The 21,742-nt window shown below is 40.5% G+C and overlaps 1 protein-coding gene across 1 annotated transcript; it reads left to right on the plus strand.

The window, feature by feature from the left end:
- The first annotated feature begins 1,510 nt into the window (after positions 1 to 1,510).
- Esco2 (establishment of sister chromatid cohesion N-acetyltransferase 2) lies at positions 1,511 to 21,244 on the plus strand. The gene is made up of 11 exons (XM_052734244.1): positions 1,511 to 1,612; positions 2,887 to 2,964; positions 4,084 to 4,879; positions 6,102 to 6,192; positions 7,617 to 7,674; positions 8,994 to 9,120; positions 10,382 to 10,513; positions 13,956 to 14,045; positions 14,486 to 14,626; positions 16,984 to 17,144; positions 20,217 to 21,244. The coding sequence occupies exons 2-11, from the start codon at positions 2,900 to 2,902 to the stop codon at positions 20,347 to 20,349; spliced, it is 1,794 nt and encodes a 597-aa protein (XP_052590204.1). The 5' UTR covers positions 1,511 to 1,612; positions 2,887 to 2,899; the 3' UTR covers positions 20,350 to 21,244.
- The last annotated feature ends 498 nt before the right edge of the window (positions 21,245 to 21,742 follow it).

Raw genomic sequence — 21,742 nt, forward strand, 5'->3', positions numbered from 1 at the left:
CAGAGTAGCCATAGGCCTTTAAAGCTCAGGGAGAACTTTTAACCTCAAAAACCATGTCCTAGGTTGACATGCAAGAACAGTTAGCCAGAAGCAAGACTACAGAAGCCAAAAAGCAAAGTTAGTACATTTAGAGACTCTCCCAGAACTATGGATTTTGGTGGATTTGGTCTTAGCTTTCATGTTGGCTTGTGGTACTGTCCACGTGCTCAGTTTTACAGCCTGAATGGCATTTCCATCGTGGAGTCAGTTGTGCTAAGGTCTGGGGCTCTGTTATAGTTAGGATTCTAGACCTCGGGAGATGGGGCCCGATTTTAAGTTGTAGGTAAATCTGGGGTAGCAAGGCCTCAGTTTCAAAGACATCTCCCAACAAAACACACTATTCTACCATTACGCAATGGGAACTTTCATTCTATCTTCTAACCTAGAAGTTGACCTATTCACGAATCATGAAAATAGCTAAATTGCTAGTCATTTGAACCCATTCCAGCCAATTTTGTTCTATGAAGAACGACATCACTTAAACTCATTTAGAACTAAACATGTGTTTGAGACTGCTAGAAGCTGATGACTCCTTAAAAACCTGTGAGTGCTTTAAGAACATTTCCACTTGCTAAAGGACACATGATAAAGTAGAGCTGGGTGGGGTGACACAGGCCTTCTGCATAAATACCAAATGTCTTCAGGTCTTGGCTTTAATTTTCCGTAAAGTAGGAATGATGATACAAACTTCATAGATTGTGGTGAGGAGTAAGTGAAATAAAATTTATAAAGCATCAAGCTGGAGATATTTTTTGGGCTCAGCTATTCAGAACACATACTCCTCTTGAAGAGTACCTGAGTGCAATTCCCAATGCCCACATTGAATGGCCTACAACTGTCTAAAACTTGGGAATCCAACTCCTCTGGCTTCTGCTGGTACCTGCACTTATATGCACATACCCACTCGCTGACATGAGAATAATTAAAAATAATAAAATCTTTTTAAAATATATCAAGTATCTGACACTTAAGAATTTAGTGAATGTTCATGCCATAATTTGAAGAATAAAATAATGAAATGGAAACCTAAAATATCATTGATTTTTTTTAAAAAGCAAAACCAATAATCAGACTTCAACTATGAAAAGGGAGAGCTTCCAGTATCTTGGAGATATCATTTTATGTAAACTACTTACACTAACCACCTCAGAATTTTACTTCCGATTCAGCTGAACCATAAACTACAATTCCCATAATGCACGATCACTGGCCTGTAGTCTGGAGCGGGAGGTGGTTGCAGGTTTGTTTTTTTTTTTTAAGGAGGCGTGGCTTCCTTGACCCGGGTCGGCTTTGCCTCACAAGGGCGGGAGAATCTTGGAGGCCACCACCCCGGAGGCGGGGCAAGGACTGGCGAGAAACCAATCACGGCTCAGGCTCTAGGAAGCGCTGCGCAGCGACGAATCAGAATGCAGCGGCGTTGGTCTCAAGTGGCGCGCGTGAATTTGAACGCCCTGGCAGAGCGCCGCCGGGCTCCTGTGAGGAGAGTTGTGGGGTCGCTGAGGTGCGGAGCGCTCTCAGAGTGGGTCCCCGGCCGGAGTGGACGCCGAGCCAGCGAGAGCCCTGAGGAACGCGGGTAACGTCACGGGGCAGGGGAACTTGGCTGTGGGCGGACGCCGCCTGCTCCTCACGCGGGGCCGGTGCTCCCGGTGCCGGCTTCTCACGCAACCCGGGTGGGGCGTCCCTGAACCCCGCAGACTTTTCCATTCGCCTTAGAGGTCGCGCTTGTGCAGTTCTGTGGGACTGACATGCCAGATCCGAAGGAAGGAAAGAACGTGCTAGGGTTTCCTCCCAGTGGGCAGAGGCTTGCCTGCTGCATCTCCTCAGCAGCTGCCGGAACGCGGTCCGCGTCCTTCATAAATAAGGAAGCTCCTGCGAGGGAGCCCAGCCGCGGGCTGTGGGGGACGGTTGTCCTCCCCACATTCCCTTGCTCACACTTCCAGGAAGGGTCCGCACAGGCTCTGCGGTCGGTCACTGGACGTGCAGGCTGTGGAGATGGTTAGCCAGAATGTATGCCAAGTGGAGTGTGGAAGAGGCAGAGGGTGCGCGGAGAGCTGGGGGGACTAGAGCGTCCGTCCATCAGTGGGCGTTCTGGAAGGAGGGCAGTGCCAAGGAAGGCCTCCCAGGAGGGCTAAAGCTTGATGGGATTGCTTTAATTCAAGGAAAGTGTGCCCCTAATGAGGGTCCACCTGCCCTGTCAGTGGGCTCACCTTTCTGCTCGAATGCCTGGTGCGGGCGGTATTTCCCCAGCCTGCCCGCCCTCCCTCCCTTCCTTCTGTCACTGTTCAAGTCTCAGAGTAACTGACTGCTTAACTTCTCTTTTTGCAACCCCTGTGACCCAGGCTGGCCTCAAACTCGGGATCCTTTTGCCTCAGCCTCTTATTAGCACCCTCACACCTGACTAGTTGGCTTTAAAAAAAAAAAAAAAATTGTTATTTGGAGACAGGCATGCTAGTTCAGTCTATAATCCCAGCCCTGGAAAGCTCAAAAGTTCTCTAAGTTCATCTTTGGCTCCAAAGTGAGTTTGAATTTGAGGCCAGGCTTGGCTATGGGAGGCACTATTTCCTTCGGTATTTATTTGCAATCATTTATTTGGAATCCCAACTCCCCAACCTCCCCCTCAGACAAAGTTTCCCTGTGTAGCCCCTACTGTCCTGGAACTCCCACTGTAAACCAGGCTGGCCTCGAACTCACAGAGATCCACCTGCCTCTGCCTCCCAAGTGCTGGGATTAAAGGCGTGTGCCACCACTGCCCGGCTGGAATTAAGATTTTTGAAATACAATTTTGGCATAGTGCATTTTCTATCCATTTGATGACTTTATTATTACCGACCTATTTATTGCTTTTAGGAATTCAGTTAAAATGATGGCAGCTTTTACTCCAAGGAAGAGGAAACGACTTACTCTGAATGCTGATAATGGCGATAGGTAAATCTTAACCTATACATATGAACTCTTTTGTTTGTTTGTTTTTCCCCGAGACAGGGTTTCCCTGTGTAGCCCCTGCTTTCCTAGAACTCCCTCTGTAGCCCAGGCTGGCCTCAAAATCACAGAGATCCTCCTGCCTCTGCCTCCCAAGTGCTGGGATTAAAGAGGTAGGCCACCACCACCACGATATATATGAACTCTTTAAAGAAAGAAAAATTCAGTCATGCCAGAGATATAAAAAGGCCTCAAAGAGACAGTTTATTACAGAAAATTTACCATAGGGTATTTAAAGAGCTAGTTGGGGAAAATACATGGAGAATAATTTGTAAGTTTTTTAAAAAAGTATTTAATTCTTGGGGGTGTTTTGTCTGTATTTATGTCTGTACCACATGGATGCAGTTCCCATAGATGGACTGAAGTTATAGATGGTTTGTGAAGCACTATGTGCGAGGACTCAGACCTGGGTCCTCCGGCAGAGCAGCCAGCGCCCCCAGCAGCTGAGCCATCCCTCTAGCCCTTTGGCTTTTTGTTTGTTTTTTATTTGAGACCATCTTAACCATGTAAACCAGGCTGGCCTCAGACTCGGTGAGATCTGCCTGCCTTTGCCTCCTGAGTGCTGGGATTAAATGTAAGTGCTACTATGCCCGGAGCCAGTGGAGGACAGAGAAGTAGATTGTGAAATACACATACTTGTATGCATATCAAAGCTTCTTTGTAAACACCGTTTGCTTTTATGAATGTTATCTTTCTGTTTTGTTTTTGTTTTCTTTGAGACAGGGTCTTTATATATCCTTGGCTGTTCTGAAACTCCACATGTAGATCAGGCTAGTGTTAAACTCAGAGATCTGCCTGCCTCTATCTTTGAGTGCTGGGATCAAAGGTGTGTGCCACCAAGCCTGGCTTCTGGAAGTTATTTTTAGAAATACATTTAAATGCTTTATTTAATAAAGACAGAATTTGAGGATTCTGTTAAACTAATAGGTAATATGAATATGTTAAACAATGGACAGGGATGTATTATTTTCATGTGACTAGCGAGGAGAAGTTTATTAGTAGATCTAAATAAATTTTGAAGAAAAATGCTGAACTTACAGATGAACTTTTTTTTTCTTTTCATAGCCTATTAACAGATATTTCATCAAACAAAGTAAGCTTTTCTGAAAATCTGTTTCCGTCACCTAATAAAAAACAAACTTGTCAAAGCAGTGACCAAAAGGAAGAAAAGTCATGCTTCTACCAAGGCCATTTCACTTCCAGTCCTCTCAAAACAACAGAAGATAATAGGTTGTCATTTGCAAACTACAGTTCACTATTTAAATCTGCTGTGTCTACTGTATCTTTCTACAATAAAAATAAGCAATACCTCAATCCACTTGAGAGGAAGTTGATAAGAGAATGTAGATCTATTTGTCTAGCAACTAAAAATGAAGATAAATCTTTTTCCAGTGTGACAGAAAAAATGCAGAGAAAACCCATCTGTACCAAGAAGAACAAAAAACCACAGAAGAGTTTAACGGCTAAATATCAACCAAATCATAAGCACATCAAGTCCCTATCAAGAAACCCTAAAAACTCCAAGCCAAATCAAATGATCTATAAGCCAGTTGTGGATAAAGAGAATACTTGTTATCCAGCGGAAAACCATCCAAATACTCCGCCTCGGGTTCTAAGCCAGAAAATAAAACCACAAGTTACACTCCAGGGCGGAGCAGCATTTTTTGTTAGAAAAAGAAACTCTATTAAAAAATCATCCCTGGAAGATAAGCCATTACCAATACACTTACAGAAAAACGGACCAGAGGTGACCGAAGATGCTGTCCCAGAGGCAAAGCAAGTGCCAAAGTCCTTGTTAGTGAAAGAGAAATTGAACATTGACCTACTGGATGCAAGAAGTAAAAGTGAGAAACTAAGAAAGGTAAAGTTAAATGTATCGTTTAAGAACAGCTGGCGATTTAATAAAGCTTAGATATAAATTATATATATAATTATGTAGCTCACATGAGTAAATGAAATTTGATTTTCTTTACAGTTTGGAGGACCACCTGTATAAAATGAGAAAATAAAGACTGATAGAAAAATGAGACCTCTAGGCTTTAGGTAGTATTTTCTGAAATGTAAGCAGGACTTTTTCTACTTTGCTTTTTGTTCTCTGCTACTATTAAAAAGTAGGAATTAGCCGGGCGTTGGTGGTGCACGCCTTTAATCCCAGCACTCGGGAGGCAGAGCCAGGCGGATCTCTGTGAGTTCGAGGCCAGCCTGGTCTCCAAAGCGAGTTCCAGGAAAGGCGCAAAGCTACACAGAGAAACCCTGTCTCGAAAAACCAAAAAAAAAAAAAAAGTAGGAATTATTATGGGCAAAACTCCCTCTAATGATTCCAGAATGAGGTTGCTATTGTGTGTATACATATGCACACACATTGGAAATGAGAGGCCAATGACAAGTGTTTCTCAGGTGCCATCTACTTGGGAGATTTGTTTGTTTGGTTTTTTTTGTTTGTTTGTTTTTGTTTTTTGAGACTGGGTCTCTTCATTGGCCCAGGATCCAAGTATGCTGCCTGTCTGTGCTTCCCTGGCCTGGGGATTACAAGCACCACCAGATGCTGGAATCAGGTCCTCATACTGCAAAGCAAGCAACCAACCTACCTGTCTCTCTAGCCTTGGTTATTGTTTTTTAAAGTCCATAATGAGAATTATCCCTTTCTAGTTTGAGAAAGTTTATTTTTTCATTTTCACTAACTTTTAAAAGTTAATTTCATTATTGTGTGTATAGTGTCTTCAGGCCAAAAGAGGGAATTGAATTCCCTGGAACTGGAGCTACAGACTAGAACCACCATGTGAGTGCTGAGAACAAAGCCTGGGTCCTCAGGAAGAGCAGCCAGAGCTCTTAATCACTGCACCATCTCTCCAGTCCTTGAAGCGTGCATTTTTATAAATATGGCAGTCTGTGTCTATGTCTGTGCTCTGATGTTTAAAAGGTGATCCATATTCAATGAATGCAAAGGAAATTCTCCTTAAAAATAGATTGAAAATTGATGAATCATGCTCTGAAGTATTATGCATGATCAGTCTATTGAGATCCCTTCACTCAAGAGAAGACAACTAAGAATTAGGACTTCCTAACCTGTTCATTATTTTCAGAATTCCTCAGGTGCCGTAGTTTCTTCAGAAGAATGTAAACTTGATGAACATAGTTTTCCTTCAGAGAATGCACTTGGTGAGAACAAGACAAGTAAGTAAGAAAATCTGCATTAATCAGCCTAGCAACTTGTAACAAGCTTCACTGTGCATATCAATTTGAAATTTTATATATACTAATTTTTTCTGGGCCTTTTAAAAAAATGAGTGTGCCTATATTAATATCTATTTATCTCTAGGAACTATTGCCTCTGGTAAAGCAGAGCAGTAAGTTTTGAAAAGCAGGAAAGGAGATTTTTAGGTTAAAACATCAGACAGGAAAAAAACAAATTTATCCTTAAGTAACTCTGGCTATTTCTAAATTTCCTAAGCTCTCTAGTTATTACTATTGTCCATGCAAGTGTAGGTGCCCTTATGGCATGATGCATGTGTGTGGGTCAGAGGATAGCTTTCTGGAGTGGGTTCTCTGTTTCCACCTTGTTTAGTCAGGGGCTCTTGTTTCTGTTTTCGTACCCCCGCTAACTGGCCTGTAAGCTGCCTTGATGGTTCTCCTCTGACTCCATCTCCCCGTAGGAGTACTGGGATTACAGGCACCAAACTCTGCGTCTGTTTGTTTGTTTTTTATTACATGGGTTGAACTTAGGATCAGTCCTCCACCTCAGGTGACTTATCTACTAAGCTATCTTACCAGCCCTACCTAAGCTCTCTAAGAAGTTAAATGTTTTCAGATTTATCTTTTTATTTATTCCCTCATTTAAATAAACAAATGAGCTCATGGATATGTGTCATTAAGGATAAGTGAACGTTTATTTTACACTTTGGGTTTAAATCCAATATATTTTTATTACTCAAATTGTTCTGTTTTGACCATGAGGGTTGTTTTTCAGGTTAGTTCTCTTTGGCATGTCTCATCTTGTTTTTTTGAGTGCTGTCTTAGTTCCTGATTTCTACATGTTGCTATGGGCTCATTCTGTATTTTCCTTGCTCCAGCCCTAGAATCTGCAATTTCTCCACAGAACTTTGACTCCTTTTATTGGAGGATGGTATGTAGAAATCAAGATCTGGGCTCTGAGTATAAGTGTTACTAGAGTGCTGTTGCTTCCAGGCCTTCTCTCCAGACAGGACTGGAGAACACACACATTTGTTTCTGTGTGTCTTCATCTTCATGTTTTAGCATGAGTTCCTATTGATGTCTCTAATCTAGTGTCACGGGTTTAGCCTATACTTTTATGATTTACATTTTGATTGGTGACCCATTTTGAATGGGTGCCCAATTGTTCTAGCACCATCTGTCAAAGACTACCTTTGACTCTGCCAAAAATCGTTGGTTTATTTGTGTAGGGCAATTTCTGATCTGCTTTGTTCCATTGATCTACCTGTCTCCTTTGGCAATTTATACTATCTTGATTATGGTTGACTCTTGAATGTGATGTTTTGTTCTTACTAACTTTCAGAATCTTATGAGTCAGCTTAGATTTTCTTTGGTAATGCAACTATTGCTGGTTTTCCCCCTAACAGTTTCTCCCGAGTCTGTCGTCTTTCCCATCTTCAGTGTTTCTTCAGTGAGTACAAAAAGGTAGGAATTATTTTTGCTCTCTCATCCTAATTTTATTAATTAAATTAGATAGGCTTCCTTTTCTCTTATAAAGCTACTTCTTTTTTTTTCTGAATCACTAATATGATATCAGATAATAATAATCAGAATATTGAGAATAGAAGATTAATTTTTTTTCGTAGAGATGGAATAGATCTTCATGGACTTGAGTAATAACTGTCATTTATTATATAGTACCAGGCTTGTAGAATTAGTTTATTATTTCACTTAAAGATCCTCAGGACAATCTAGAAGGTAAGTACTATTAGTATTGTTACAATTACATCTCAGCTGAGGAAACTAAGTAACTTAACCACCACTGCACAGCTAGTGGGTGACAGTGTTAGGCCCAGGAATAGAATTCACATTTGAATCAAAAGCTCATTGGGCTATATTGCTTTCCCTAGGTGACAATATGTTAATGATAACTAAATTTTAATGAACATTTATAATCATAGATACTTGTAGTTTGCATTTTACAGATGGGAAAAATTGTGACCAGAGAAGTAAATAATTAAGAGTAGTTTAATTCTATTATAAGTCATGGCTGAAGTTAAATACTGTGATGGGGAGGTGGTGTAGGTAGGTAGAACATGACAAGTAGAAGATCCAAGTTTTATATTGTCTAAACATCATGCTAAAAAAAACATTGTTTTGTTTTGTTTTTTGTTTTTTTTCACCCATTTGGTGTTGAATGACTAGGTATTCAGCAAAGAAATTTTTGGCCAAGTTCTCTCCTCTCTGTCTGTCTGTCTGTCTGTCTGTCTCTCTCTCTCCCTCCCCTCTTCGTGTGTGTGTGTGTGTGTGTGTGTACATATACATGTATACATTCATGTGGGCCCTTGTGCACATGTGCACACATGCAAGTCCAAGGTCAACCCTGGATGACATTCCTAAGGAACTGACCACTTGATTTTCTGAGACAGGGTTTCTCACTGGCACTTAAGTGCCCACCAAGTAAAAAGTTGCTGGATCCTAATATGCTGGTGACTCTATGGTTGCCTTGGGTCTGTGAGATTCAACATGAACATCTACCTAGGAATTTCTTTATTTAAATGGGTAAATATTGTCCTAAGATCTGACAGCAAAGAAAAGTCCATTTTTAGAGTGAAGTTAGCTTCCAAAGTAATTCTATATATGTGTGCCTGATACTACAGAGGAATGTTTTTGGATGTAAGTCAGATCTGGATTTGAGTCTTGACACTGAATTTACTCATTATGTTTCTTTGAGGAATGATCATGTCTGGGTGGACCTCAGGTTTGCCACTGTTCAGTGATATTTACCAACTTTCTCTTTCAAGGTCTCCACTTGAGGAGCAGTCTTCCCTGGGATCCACTGCATGTACTAACTTCTTGCAGCAGACAATTGTGCAGAAAAATCTGAATTCCAGAGATACAAATAAAGGAGGAAAAGACCAGCTCATCATTGTGAGTAAATTTAAAATAACCCCTTTGCACATGTAGAACATGCAGTCAGCCTTCTAGCATGGCTATCTTGGGTTGTAGATTTCCAGGTCTGTAATCGCCAGTTTTGATGTGGTAGCATTCAAAGCTAGCCAGTACTTTGGAGCTCGTAGTGCCAGTGTTTGAGTAGGATGCTATGAATGGTTTGTGCCCTGGTAAGAAAACCATTGATCAACAAAAGATGCAATGGAAGGAGCGACCTCAAACTAGAACTAAGTTTAACAATGTTAACATGGCCATGGGCTGTATCCAGTTCTGGAATCTGTGAGTGGAAAATGGTAGTTAACATTTTTATATGTTTTCGTTTGTTCATGGTTCTAGGAATTGAGCCTGTTGGTTTCCTTCATGGATAGGCAAGGCTCTGCCACTAAGCTACACTGAACCCCCAAGACTTTTTATTTGGGGACAGAATTTTACTAAGTTGTACAAGCCAGCCTTGAACTTGCATTTATCCTACCTCAGCCTCTGAAGTAGCTCTAATTATAAGTCTGTGCCTCCAAGCTCAGGCTTTCAGAAGTTTTAAAGCAAAGAGAATATATGACTGTATTAGTTACTTTTCTGTTGCTATGATAAAACATACTGTGACTCATAGAAGAGTTTATTTTGGCTTCTGGTTCCAAAGGGGAGTCCTAATGATGAGGAAGACAAAACTGCAGGCAACCAGAGTAGGCAGCTGGCTGGCCCCATTTCAGCCTCCCACAGGAAGCAGAGACAACAGCAAGAAGTGGGACAAGCCAGCCCCCTAAGTGCTGTACTTCCTCCAGCAAGGCTGTACCTCCTAAAGGTTCCAGAACCTTCCCAAACAGCTCCAACCGACCAGGAACCAAGTGTTCGCATAAGTCATATTCAAACACAACAGTGACAAACCACACATGGTCTGAAAAGCCTAAAGTATTTACTTCCACTTTTTCACAGAAAAAACTGCTGATCCCTGTCTTAAATAATTCAGAATCTAGTATTTTCAGTGTCATTAAAAACAATGCTTTATGAGAATGGAATTTGTAGAACTTTACCAATTCTTGATAATTGAGGCAAAGAGTTTTAATATCTAGGATAAAGTATTTAACACTCTAAATGACTTAAGACGAAGCAATGATTAGTACAGAAGCCTCAGAAATGAGGCTTTTGCTTTTTTCTTGGTCTTTCGTGTCCTTCCTAAAGAAAGTCCATTGTTCATCTAATTCTTGGGGTTTATGCTTTTGTTTGTTTGCTTGCTTGCTCTTAGGATGCAGGTCAGAAACATTTTGGGACGACTATGTGTAAGTCTTGTGGTATGATCTACACTGCTTCCAACCCTGAAGATGAAATGCAGCACCTCCAGCATCACCACAGGTTTCTGGAGGGCATTAAATATGTGGTGAGTCGAGAAGTCTCTCAGTTTGCTCTAAGTAAAACTATGGAAGGAGGCATTTTGTGCCCTAATTGTTGACGGATCTTTATATCTATAAATATTTCACTACTTGCAATAGAAGTTAGCTGGGAATGTTAGCTCCCACCTGGGATCCCAGAACTTGGGAAGAGGTTGAGACAGGAGGATCATTGTGAGTTTGAATGTAGTCTGGCACATAGTGAGTTTCAGGCCAGCCTGTCAGTTTGAGCTATAAGAATGAGATCTTCTCTTAAGAAAACAAACACATCAGGCTGGGGAAATGGCTTAGAGTAGTGGTTCTCAACCTATGGGCCGCATCCTCTTTAAGACCATCAGAAATATCAGATATTTATATTCATAAAATTAGCAAGAGTACATTTATGAAGTAGCAACAAAAATAATTTTAAGGTTGGGGGTCACCACAGCATGAGGAACTATTAAGGGGTTGCAGCATCAGGAAGGTTGAGAACTGCTGGCTTAGAGGGTAAAAGTGGTTGATGCACCAGATGGGGCTGCATAGGAGTCTAGAACCCCAGAGCTGTAAGGAGGAGTGTGGAAAAGGATTTCTGGGCTCTTCTAGGTACCTGCATGGTTACAGTTTCAGTGAGGACCCTGTCTTACAGAAGTAAGAGAATGAAAGAGCGGGACACATAATGTCTTCTTCTGGCTGGCACCTACACAACCCTGAAAAATAAAAATAGGTTGATGATATTAAAAAGTTATCTTTGCTTGTTATCCTTCAGTGCTGGGCCTCAAACTCAGGTCCTTGCATATATGAGGCAAACATGACTGGAGCTATGCCTAATCTAAAGGTTAAGTTGTTACATATCGGGGACTTCGGGGGTCCAGCCCCTCGAGAGTCCCCTCCCAGGGTCTGGGAAGAATCTACAACCAGCTGATAATTAATTTTTGAAGAAAAGAAATGAATCTATGTACATGAAATTCCTTAGTCCATACACTATTATTCTATCAGTTCTCTCTCTACAAACTTATACTCTGCTCTCATTTTTAGCTCCTTTCTTGCCCAATTTCTCTTTACAGTTATCTGTTGTCCCCTCCAGGTTCTATTTTAATTCCTTCATCTAGTTCTGCCCCTTCTAGGTTCTCATCCATCTAGTTCTTTCCCATATCAGCTCCTCTTCCATCTCCTCTCTCATCTTGTTCTTTCTTCACCTTGTTCTTCCCCATCTGGCTCTTCCTCATCTTCCATCTCGTTCCTCTGGTACTCTCTTCTAGCCCTTCTGTCTAGTTCTATCCCATCTCAGTTTGTCCCTCAAGTTCTTACCCATCTAGTTCTTCCATTCTCTTTTCTCCGTTCTCCTGTGCCCTGGAAGTCCTGGTATATATACACTTACAAGCAGTAATCCCTTGGCAGTGCAAAGCCAGGCTTCCAGGGTCAAACGGAGGGGTGATAAGAATCACATAGAGAGGCAGTAATTGTTAATTATCATTTGCAACCCCAAAGGGAAGTGACCAATGGGGAAATGAATTAACTAAAGGCTAAATTCGGGTAATATCTAAGAAGAAGGATCTTATGTGCTCAACTATAGTCTTAAACGTGATTAGTAGAAAATGTTAAGAATCTATAAGTTGCTAGGTCAATGGGAGAAAATAAAACTGCCTTCTTTTTTCGTGTGGCTCCTATCTGCTGTTTATCTGCAGGGTGGGGGAAAGTGTGCTCAGTCGCTAGGCAACCTGTGCACAGCTAGATGCCTCTGGTGATAGTTAAAGGGAGATCTGGAACTAGAGGTAAGATTTGGGAAAGGAGGAAGTTAAGCTTAATTGGCACATCCTCCAGGCTTTCTCAAACAGGTAGTCTGGATGCTTAAATCTGTTCTTAGAGAGTACAGAGGTATCTTTCCTCCATCTGGGGATGGACGTGGCCGGATACTGCCAATGACGATAATTACAGGGAGGCTTGAACTGGGGTTCTGGCTGTGCATAGCTGTCAGCGCACAAGGTCATCTAAATATTCCTTTAGTAGAGGGGAAATGGTGCCCAGTAAATGATGGAAAAGCTACAATAGCACACGAGAAACTCATAGCAGGAAACGGCCGATAATCAAAAGCCAAATATCACCATGGCTCCTTGAGCCTCAGCTTGACCTCTGGAAGGCCCTTGACTACTTCCAGGAATTAGCTTTGTCATAATCAACTGAAATCCTACTTTGTAGCTTGCAGCAGTTACATAATGCTGTCTCAGATTTAGCAATCCCAGTGTACTAGATTAAGTAAACCCCTGCCCTCTGCAGGATGTCGGGATCAGAGTGGTAAACAATGAACGTGTACTCTTTTCAAGTATGGGGCAAAAATGTAAGGACATTGCCAATGCATGCATGCATATCACATACACACATGCATAGAGAAGGTTCACTGACAGAAACTGGAAGTAGAGAAGTGACTTAGCACAATAATAGGCTCTTGAGGACTGTATCCCTATAAGGTTCTACACACTTAGAGGGATGTGGGCAGAAACACTGAAGAGGGAATGTGTGAATGAGAGCTTCCGCATTCCTTTGTGCAGAACTAATTACTTTTTCCCTACTGTGACAAAATACTTGGCAGGAATTAATTTAAAGAGGGGAGGGTTTATCCTGGGTTATAGTTGAAGGGGACCATCCCACTATCGTGAAGACATAGCTTCTGGCATGGTTACAGGAGGTGGCGGCCAGCCAGTCACATTGTTATCTGTGGTCAGGAAGCGAGAGCGAACAGAAAATGGAACCCAACTATACAACCTCAAGGCCTACCCTACAGTAGCCCACTTCCTCCAGTGAAGCTCCATTTCCTGAAGGCTCCACAACCTTCTCAAACAGCACTATCAGCAGGGGACAAGTATTCAAACACCGTGTCGGGTCAGACCTGTGCTGAGTTGCTGAAAGGAGAAAGCACTTGGGCCTCAGTATGACCTGGGTTTCTCTCTCTTTAGTCCATTTGTATCCTCTTTTTGTGATCCTCCACTTCTTGGAACTCAGCTTGTTTGCTGCCCACCTGCCTCCCTCAGGGAATTCAGCAGGTCTTATTCAGGTCCAGTGTGGGCTACAGCTGCTGCGAGTTCAGAATTGCAATTGCTGTGTCATGCCCAGAAGATGGCACTTTACAGCCCTTCTCCTTGTCTTCTGGCTCTTTCTATTGTCTCTTCTGTGATGTTCTGAATCTTAGAGGGAATGACATAAATGTCCTGTTAGGGCTAAACATTTGTTCTCAGCACCCTGAATAGCCATGAATATTTTCCACCATTCACTACAGAGAGAATTGTCTCTGATTAAGGCTAAGTAGCCTTTGTCTACATGGTGGGTGGTCAAGGCCAGATCCTCCCTCCATCTTGTCTTTCCTGTCACTCATTGTTTGACCACCAGTCCTCTCCAAACCAAAGTATTTTCTATGTTTTGTTTGTAACTTAACAATTTTCCCCTCTCCCACTTTGACAGGGCTGGAAAAGAGAACGGGTAGTAGCAGAGTTTTGGGATGGGAAGATTGTGCTGGTCCTGCCACAGGATCCAAGTTATGCCATCAAAAAGGTATGGGGTTGTTTTTCTCATTCTCTCCTCCAGAAACCCACTAATAAAGTGTGAACTGGTGTGCCAACAACTTCCTTATTGATAGGCCTAAGCGTTTATAGTTCATAGTGGTTATAGTGCCTGGACTGGATGTGTTAGTTCTCCTGAGTTGAATGTCGCCAATAGGAATAATAAAGCTAAAGCGAAACCACCTGGTGCCTCTGACCCCTCTCTCCTAGGATTGTCTGAGTGTCTTAAAAGCGTTCTTTAAAGCAGGTTCTTAAGCCCTTTTCCCTAAGTATCAGGTGTGTACATCAATTCTGAAATAAGGTTGAGTGTCTATAAATTTGGGAAATAGAAATAAAAGAAGCTAAAAGATGGTGATCATGTTTTGTGAGTATACACAAATTTAGTTTTGTTGTAATTTTTAAAACAAATTCACCTTCTATTTTTTAACTCAGGTAGAAGATGTCCAAGAACTTGTGGATCTGGAATTGGGCTTCCATCAGGTTGTTCCCATGTGTCCAAACAAAACCAAAACTTTCCTCTTTATTGATGAAAAGAGAGTAGTGGGATGTTTAATAGCGGAGCCCATCAAACAGGTATGTTGTATGTCTCAGGTTACTAAGCTATCTTTGACTATAATTAAATCCACTTATTTACATTGTATTTAGTATTCTGTCTTAAGCAGAATAAGTCTTGTTTTCATGTAGCTGTTTTCCTACCTGGGAGTATAAAAATGCAGTGATTTTTATATAAGAATCTGTAGACCTAAGTTATTACACAGCAGCTTCGTGGATGTATTTAACAAAATAGTCATTACTTATTCCTCACTTAGCATATACTTTTTAAAGGCAGGATCTCTGAAGCTGTGGCTGGCCTAGAATGGAACACAGAGATCCTCCTCCCTCTGCCTCCCAAGTCTGGGATTAAAGGCGTGTGCCACTATGCCCAACTAGAACCTATTTTAGAAACTAATTAGCAGTGATCTAAAAAAACAGTTATCTTGTTATTATAAAGTAGAGAAAAGGAGCTTGTTTGTATTATCAATAAGACCAAATATGCATTAATAGTTATACCTTAATAAAGTTGGTTCTGGGAAAGAAGGCAAAGAAACCACTTTTGCTGACAACAAAGAACCAAAGGATATGGATCTGCAGGTCAGCAGTAGAGCATTCCGGTAGCATGCACAAGGCTCTAGGTTGATTTCAGTACCACTTTGTATTTGTGCATGTGTGTATACCTGCTTGAAAATTATTGAAATTGCCGGGCGATGGTGGCACATGGCTTTGATTCCAGCACTCGGGAGACAGAGGCAGGTGGATCTCTGAGTTCGAGGCCAACCTGGTCTACAGAGCGAGATCCAGGACAGGCACCAAAACTACACAGAGAAACCCTGTCTCAAAAAAAAAAAAAACCAAAACAAAAGAAAGTTGTTGAAATTACATCTTCAGTATTTTCCTCACAGGAAAATAAGTGTGGTGATAAAAATGATATCTGCCTTGATTTACTTAGTTAACTCATAATGTCACCATAGATTAAAACACCACGTTGAACTTTCTGAAAGAAATTCTCTGCAAGTTGATGAGGTGGGCCTTGAAGTTGTGATCTTAGCCTACTGTGTTTCAGGCCTGTACCACTGGGTCTGGCTTAACTATATCTTAACTATACTGGACGTACCCTATACATGCATGCATATATACATTAAAACATCTAAACATGCGGAGGCCTCCAGAATTTACTCTATCTAAATGAAGCATTGACAAACATTCCCCAGTACCTTCCCTCACCATCTTCTAGTTCTTGCTAATAGCCATTTTACTCTCTGCTTCTATGAGTTCAACTTTTAGATTCTCTATTTGTTAGACTGTGTAAGATCTGCCATTTCGTGATTGCTAATTGTGCTTAGCATGTCCTATGGGTCTATCCATTTTCCCCAAATGGATGTTATAGTTGAATGGGATTTCCTTGACTGTTTTATTTCTTCATTGACAGACACTTAAGTTGATTCTATGCCCTGGGTTTTGTGTGTGATGATGCTGCAGTGAACCTGAGAGGCATCTTCAACCTCCTATTTTTTCTTTTGTAGACATACCCTGAAGTGGGAGCACTGAGTTGATAGTTTTTGTTGATGGTTTTGAGAGACTTCCATACTGTTTCTGCTACTGATTATTACACTCCCACCAGCTGCATATATGGGTTCCCTTTGTTCCCTGTTCCCTTCTTGGCCAAGACTTTTATGTAACTATTCTAACAGATATGATGTGATACCTCCTTGTTCTAATTTGCATTTCCTTGATTATAGTATTGAGCATTTCTTTAAACACCTGTGAACCATTTATAGGTCTTTTTCAGAAGGGGTAGTCAGGCCATTGTCCCACTTCTTAAATTTTATTTTATTATGATAGTGTACGTGATGTATGGGTGTGTGGCACATATGGAGTTGGTTCTCACCTTCCACTGTGAGCTCTAGGAAATAAACCTCAGGTTGTCACTTTTGTACAGCAAATGCTTTTCCTATTGAACCATCTTACTGGGCCCTTGTTTCGTTTTAAAATTTGAGTTATTTTCTTGCTATTAAGTTGAGTTCCTTGTATATTTTGGACTTAAACTCCTTACAATGTGTATGATTTGTAGATGTTTTCTCATAAGTTGTCTTTCACCATGTTGTGTCCTTTCCTATGCAGAAGCTTTGTAGTTTAATGTGGTTCATAGTCTGACCTCTGCAGATAACAGGCACACAAGTGCACATGCATACAGGCAGAAAGAACACTTATACACAGAAGTATAAGAATTTAAGGAAGAACAGAAAATATTATTTTTTGGAGATTGATTAACTATAGACAGGTTTTGTTTAAAGTATGCATTTTAATTTTTAAAGTTTAAAGTTTGATTTTTGTTGCTTTTTAAAAGAAAAGTCTGTGGTTTTAACTGTAGACATTACTGTGTGTCATTGCAGGCCTTTCGTGTCCTGTCGGAACCAAGTGCCACTAAAGAGTGTTCTAGAGCTTGGAGGTGTTCAGATGTACCAGAACCTGCAATCTGTGGGATAAGTAGAATCTGGGTCTACAGATTGAAAAGAAGAAAACGCATTGCAAGACGACTGGTAGACACTGTCAGGTAAGGAGACAGAATAGCTCACCTTGCATAATGACTTTTTTTTTTCTTTCTTTTTTTTTTTTTTTTCTTTTTCTTCTTTATTTTTTCCTGGAGCTGAGGACCAAACAGACCTTGCACTTGCTAGGCAAGCGCTCTACCACTGAGCTAAATCCCCAACCCCGCACAATGACTTATTAGCTTTCCCAGAACCTTCCTTGGCTCATGAGCCAAACAAAAGAATTTTGCTAAAACATTTCTGTATAAATACTGTTAAAGTCAGACTAAAGCAAATGTCGACATTAGAAGGGAATAACTCAATATGTAATCCATGCCAAAGCTTAAGAGTAACTCTTTTTCCTTCCCTTCTTTCTTGCATTTTTTTTCTTTTTCAGATGGGTTTTATGGTTGAGATAGAGTCTCATTGTTAGCCCTGGCTAGCCTTGAACTAGTGATCTTCTGCTTCAAGTATGGAATTATGAACATGCACCACCATGCACACCTCATTTTGTCTTTTGTTTTTAAAATGTATTGTTTTTATGTCCATATTTACATATATGTCTGGGTATAAGCCATGTGAGTGCAGTGTCTTTGGAAGCCAAAAGAGATCAGATCCCCTGGAGCTGGATAGTTACAGATAGTTGTGAGCCACCCAATATGGGTACTGGAAACCAAACTCGGGTCCTCTGCAAGAGCAGTACTGTTTTAGTTATTTGTCTATTACTGTGACAAAACAGTATAACCAAGGCAACTTAGAAAAGAAAGTATTTAATTTGGGGACTCACAGTTCCAGAGTGACCATCAGTAAGCAGGCAGGAAGGCATGGTCCTAGAGCAATACCTGAGAGCTCACATCTCATCCACAAGCATGAGGCAGAGAAAGCTAACTAGGAATGGCATGAGCTTTTGAAATATCAAAGCCCATCCCCAATGACAAACCTAATCCTACCTAAACAGTTCTACCAACTAGGAACCAAGTATTCCAATATATGAGCCTTTAGGACCATTCTCTTTCATTTCTACAAGTATATATGTACTCCCAACACTGAGCCATCTCTTCAGCCCCCAGTTTATTTTCCTTTTTTCGTTTTTGTTTTTGTTTTTTTGAGACAGGGTTTCTCTGTATAGTCTTGGTACCAGTCCTAGATCTTGCTCTGTAGACCAAACTGGCCTAGGACTCACAGAGACCCGCCTGGCTCTGCCTCCCTAGTGCTGGGATTAAAAGTGTGCGCTACCGTCACCCAGCCTAGTTTATTTTCCTTAACAACAAGAATATTTATGTTCTTATATAACCACAGAACAGTCAAGTTCAAGAAACAGTATCGGGCTGGAGAGATGGCTCAGAGGTTAAGAGCACCGACTGTTCTTCTAGAGGTCCTGAGTTCAATTCCCAGCACCCATATGGTGGCTCACAACCATCTGTAATGAGATCTGGTGCCTTCTTCTATATACATAATGAATAAACAAATCTTTAAAAAAAAAAAAAAAAAAAAAAAAAAAAAAAAAGAAACAGTATCAATATCTTTATATAGTTGATAGTTCAGGTTTCATTATCATGACTTAATCTCAAATGCTTTTTACTAGTCTTTTTCCCCTGTGCAAGGTCATGTTGTGTAGTGGTTATGTTTCTGTAGATCGGCGGTTCTCAGAGACCTATAGGTTGACCATTGGAAAACACTTATTTCCAAAGGTCTCAGGAACTGAGACACTGCTCCTCTATAAAATTACAGCTATGAAGTATCAACAAAGATAATTTTATGGTCGGGAGTCACCACAACATGAGGAACTGTATTAAAGGGTTGTGGCATTGGAAAGGTTGAGAACCACTGCTTTAGATGTTTTGTTTGTTTTCATCCTGTTTGACACTCCCTGTGTAGCTCAGGCTATCTTCGAGCTAGTGTTGTTTCTGCCACAGCCTGTCAGGTGCTGGAATCACCAGTGTTTGGCACCATGTTCAGGTTTGGTTAGACTTTATCTCCATTAACCTGGGACATTTCTTAGCCATCTGGTTTTTACCACATTGAAGAGTTTGAAGTGCTTTACCTTTTTGTGGCTGTGACAGGGTGCTTGACCTGATTTAAAGTAGGGATGATTAACTTTGACTCAGGGTTTCAGAAGTGTCAGTCCATCGTGGCAGGGAGGGCACTGATGAGCAGAACAACTTACCTCATGGCGCCCAAGCAGCAGGAAAAAGGAAATACAGGAAGAAGCAGGTGCAAGATAGAGCACCTAAGAACATGTCCGAGCAACATCTTTCCTCTAACTAGGCATCACCTCCCAGGAGTGGCATAGCATGCACCTATCAAGGATCGATCTGTTAGGTCAGAGCCTCATGATCTAATTGTATATGCAGATGCATTTAGACACATCTGGAGGTGCGCTCTACCAGATCATCTATGTCTTAATTCAATCAAATTGACAAAACCAGCTATCATAGAGTATAACTAGTTATTTTACAGAATCCCTGGAGGGTTTTTTAACATTTATTTATTTTGTATGTAGGGGAGGGCAGGGGAGGTAACACATGTGTCATAGCATGTGTATAGAGGACAACTTGCAGGAATTAGTTCTCTCCTACCACCATATGGGTCCTGGAGTTTGAACTCAGGTCATCAGACTTGGCAGTAAGTGCCCTTAAGTCACTGAGCCATTTCACCAGCCTTGAACTCCTTTTAACTACTTCATTTTCAGTACTTTTAATTACAGTTGAACAAGATCAAGGAAATTTTAGATTTCTTTTAACCTTCTCAAACATCTGTATTTGGTTTGAGAAAAGTAAGTTTTTATTTTTCTTTGGTGGTGGTGTGGTTATCATTTGTTTTTTGTGTGGTGTGCACATGCCATGGCATACTTTTGGAAGTCAGAAGTCATCTTGAGGAAATTAGTTTTCTTTCTCTTTCCAGTCTGTGGACCTTTGAGTTTCTGATCTGAGATGATGCCATGGGACATCCATCTCTAAATCCAAGGCATTCTGGTACCAAAAACAGTGGTAGTTTTAACCGATTACTTATATTGTTTAATGTATATAATTGTTTTTGTTTAATCGAAATCTAAAATTTTAGTTGATAAATGGTTTTCTCTTTTTTTTATTTTGTAGGAATTGCTTCATGTTTGGCTGTTTTCTCAGCACTAATGAAATTGCATTTTCTGACCCAACACCAGATGGCAAATTATTTGCAACCAAGTACTGCAACACCCCTAATTTCCTTGTATATAATTTTCATAGCTAAAGCCATTTGCAACTACAAAACTGGTACTGTATGGAGAAGTTCAGCTAGATAACTAATTAGTATCAGAATGAAAATTATAAGACTTGTATACATGTGCATACCAATTTTATTTCTTATATGTTAGAGAGATAATTTGTTTTGGTTTGAGATTCAGAGAAAAAAAGATCTTTGGATACACTGAGTTCTTAATTTTGAAAACTTTACAGCAAGTTGGCTTCTGCAGAAACTTGGCCACTTTATAAAGGAACACGTGAACACACTTAGACCATGATTGTCTCATGCTTCATCAGTAGAAGCAAATCTCAACACAGACAATAAGATCATTTCAGAATTCCTTATGTAGCGTTCTCACTTTATAAGCATACTGTAGCAGCTAAGTTGGAAATACTGAGAAAGTATTTTGAATTTCCTGTGTGTAATAAGATACCAGGAATCATTCTCATATCCATTTATATGAAATAATTCTCTGACTTAGTATTTTAATCCCTTAGGATATTAATAAAAGCACACATCATAAAATTTAATTAAGACTGTATTTGGCACTGTTGTTTTCTGAGGTTTTTATTGCGTGAAAATGCTGGTAGGTAATTGAAGTCATGAACCAAACTAGTGGACCTAAGAACACAATGACCTTATCGAATACTCTGTACACCTAAGTGCACTCAATTTTCTAGTATAATTTGGATACTCATTTGTAAAGCAAAAAATTACTGAGATTGTTTTAATTCTTAAAGGTCATTTAATTGATATCTGGCATGAGACATATGAAGGTTTTGTTTCTAGGTTATATTGCTCATTGTAAAATCGGTTCATCTTTAAGTCTTGATTTGCCTGTAATATTTCCAGAAAGAATGTGGAAGTGTTAAAATTATCTGTAATTATGCAAACATTTTAATGCTATTTCTGCACAAAATCTCTTTAAATGTTTTATTATAAAGTTTATTAATATTATTTCATTGTTCAATGATTTGTGAGAAATTATAATTTTTTATAATTATCATTATTAGTGTGTTTGCGTGTGCATGTGTGCATTTCACGGTGCCTACATGGAAGCCAGAGAACAACTCTTGGGAGTCAGTTCTTTTCTCTGCCATGGGTTCCAAAGATGCAAGTCAGGTGGCCAGGATTATGCAAGCACTTTTATTTACTGAGCCGTCTCACTGGCCCAGAATTCATAACATCCTGTTAATACTCTGATAAATTATTCTTTATCATAAATATCTTTTGAAAACAAAACTGTAGAGATATTAGGGAAATAGTATGCTGAAAGAAATGGTTTCCCGGCCAGGCGGTGGTGGTGCACACCTTTAATCCCAGCACTTGGGAGGCGCAGGCAGGCGGATCTCTGAGTTCAAAGGCAGCCTGGTCTACAGAGTGAGTTCCAGGAAAGACA

This window comes from Peromyscus californicus, unplaced genomic scaffold (assembly GCF_007827085.1).
Source record: "Peromyscus californicus insignis strain IS unplaced genomic scaffold, ASM782708v3 Scaffold_12__1_contigs__length_115047231, whole genome shotgun sequence".
Taxonomy (NCBI): domain Eukaryota; kingdom Metazoa; phylum Chordata; class Mammalia; order Rodentia; family Cricetidae; genus Peromyscus; species Peromyscus californicus.

Coding starts and splice junctions, on each gene's coding strand:
- Esco2 (XM_052734244.1), top strand. CDS start 2,900: ATGATGGCAGCTTTTACTCCAAGGAAGAGGAAACGACTTACTCTGAAT. Junction 2,965..4,083: donor AATGCTGATAATGGCGATAG/GTAAATCTTAAC, acceptor TTCTTTTCATAG/CCTATTAACAGATATTTCAT. Junction 7,675..8,993: donor TCTTCAGTGAGTACAAAAAG/GTAGGAATTATT, acceptor TTCTCTTTCAAG/GTCTCCACTTGAGGAGCAGT.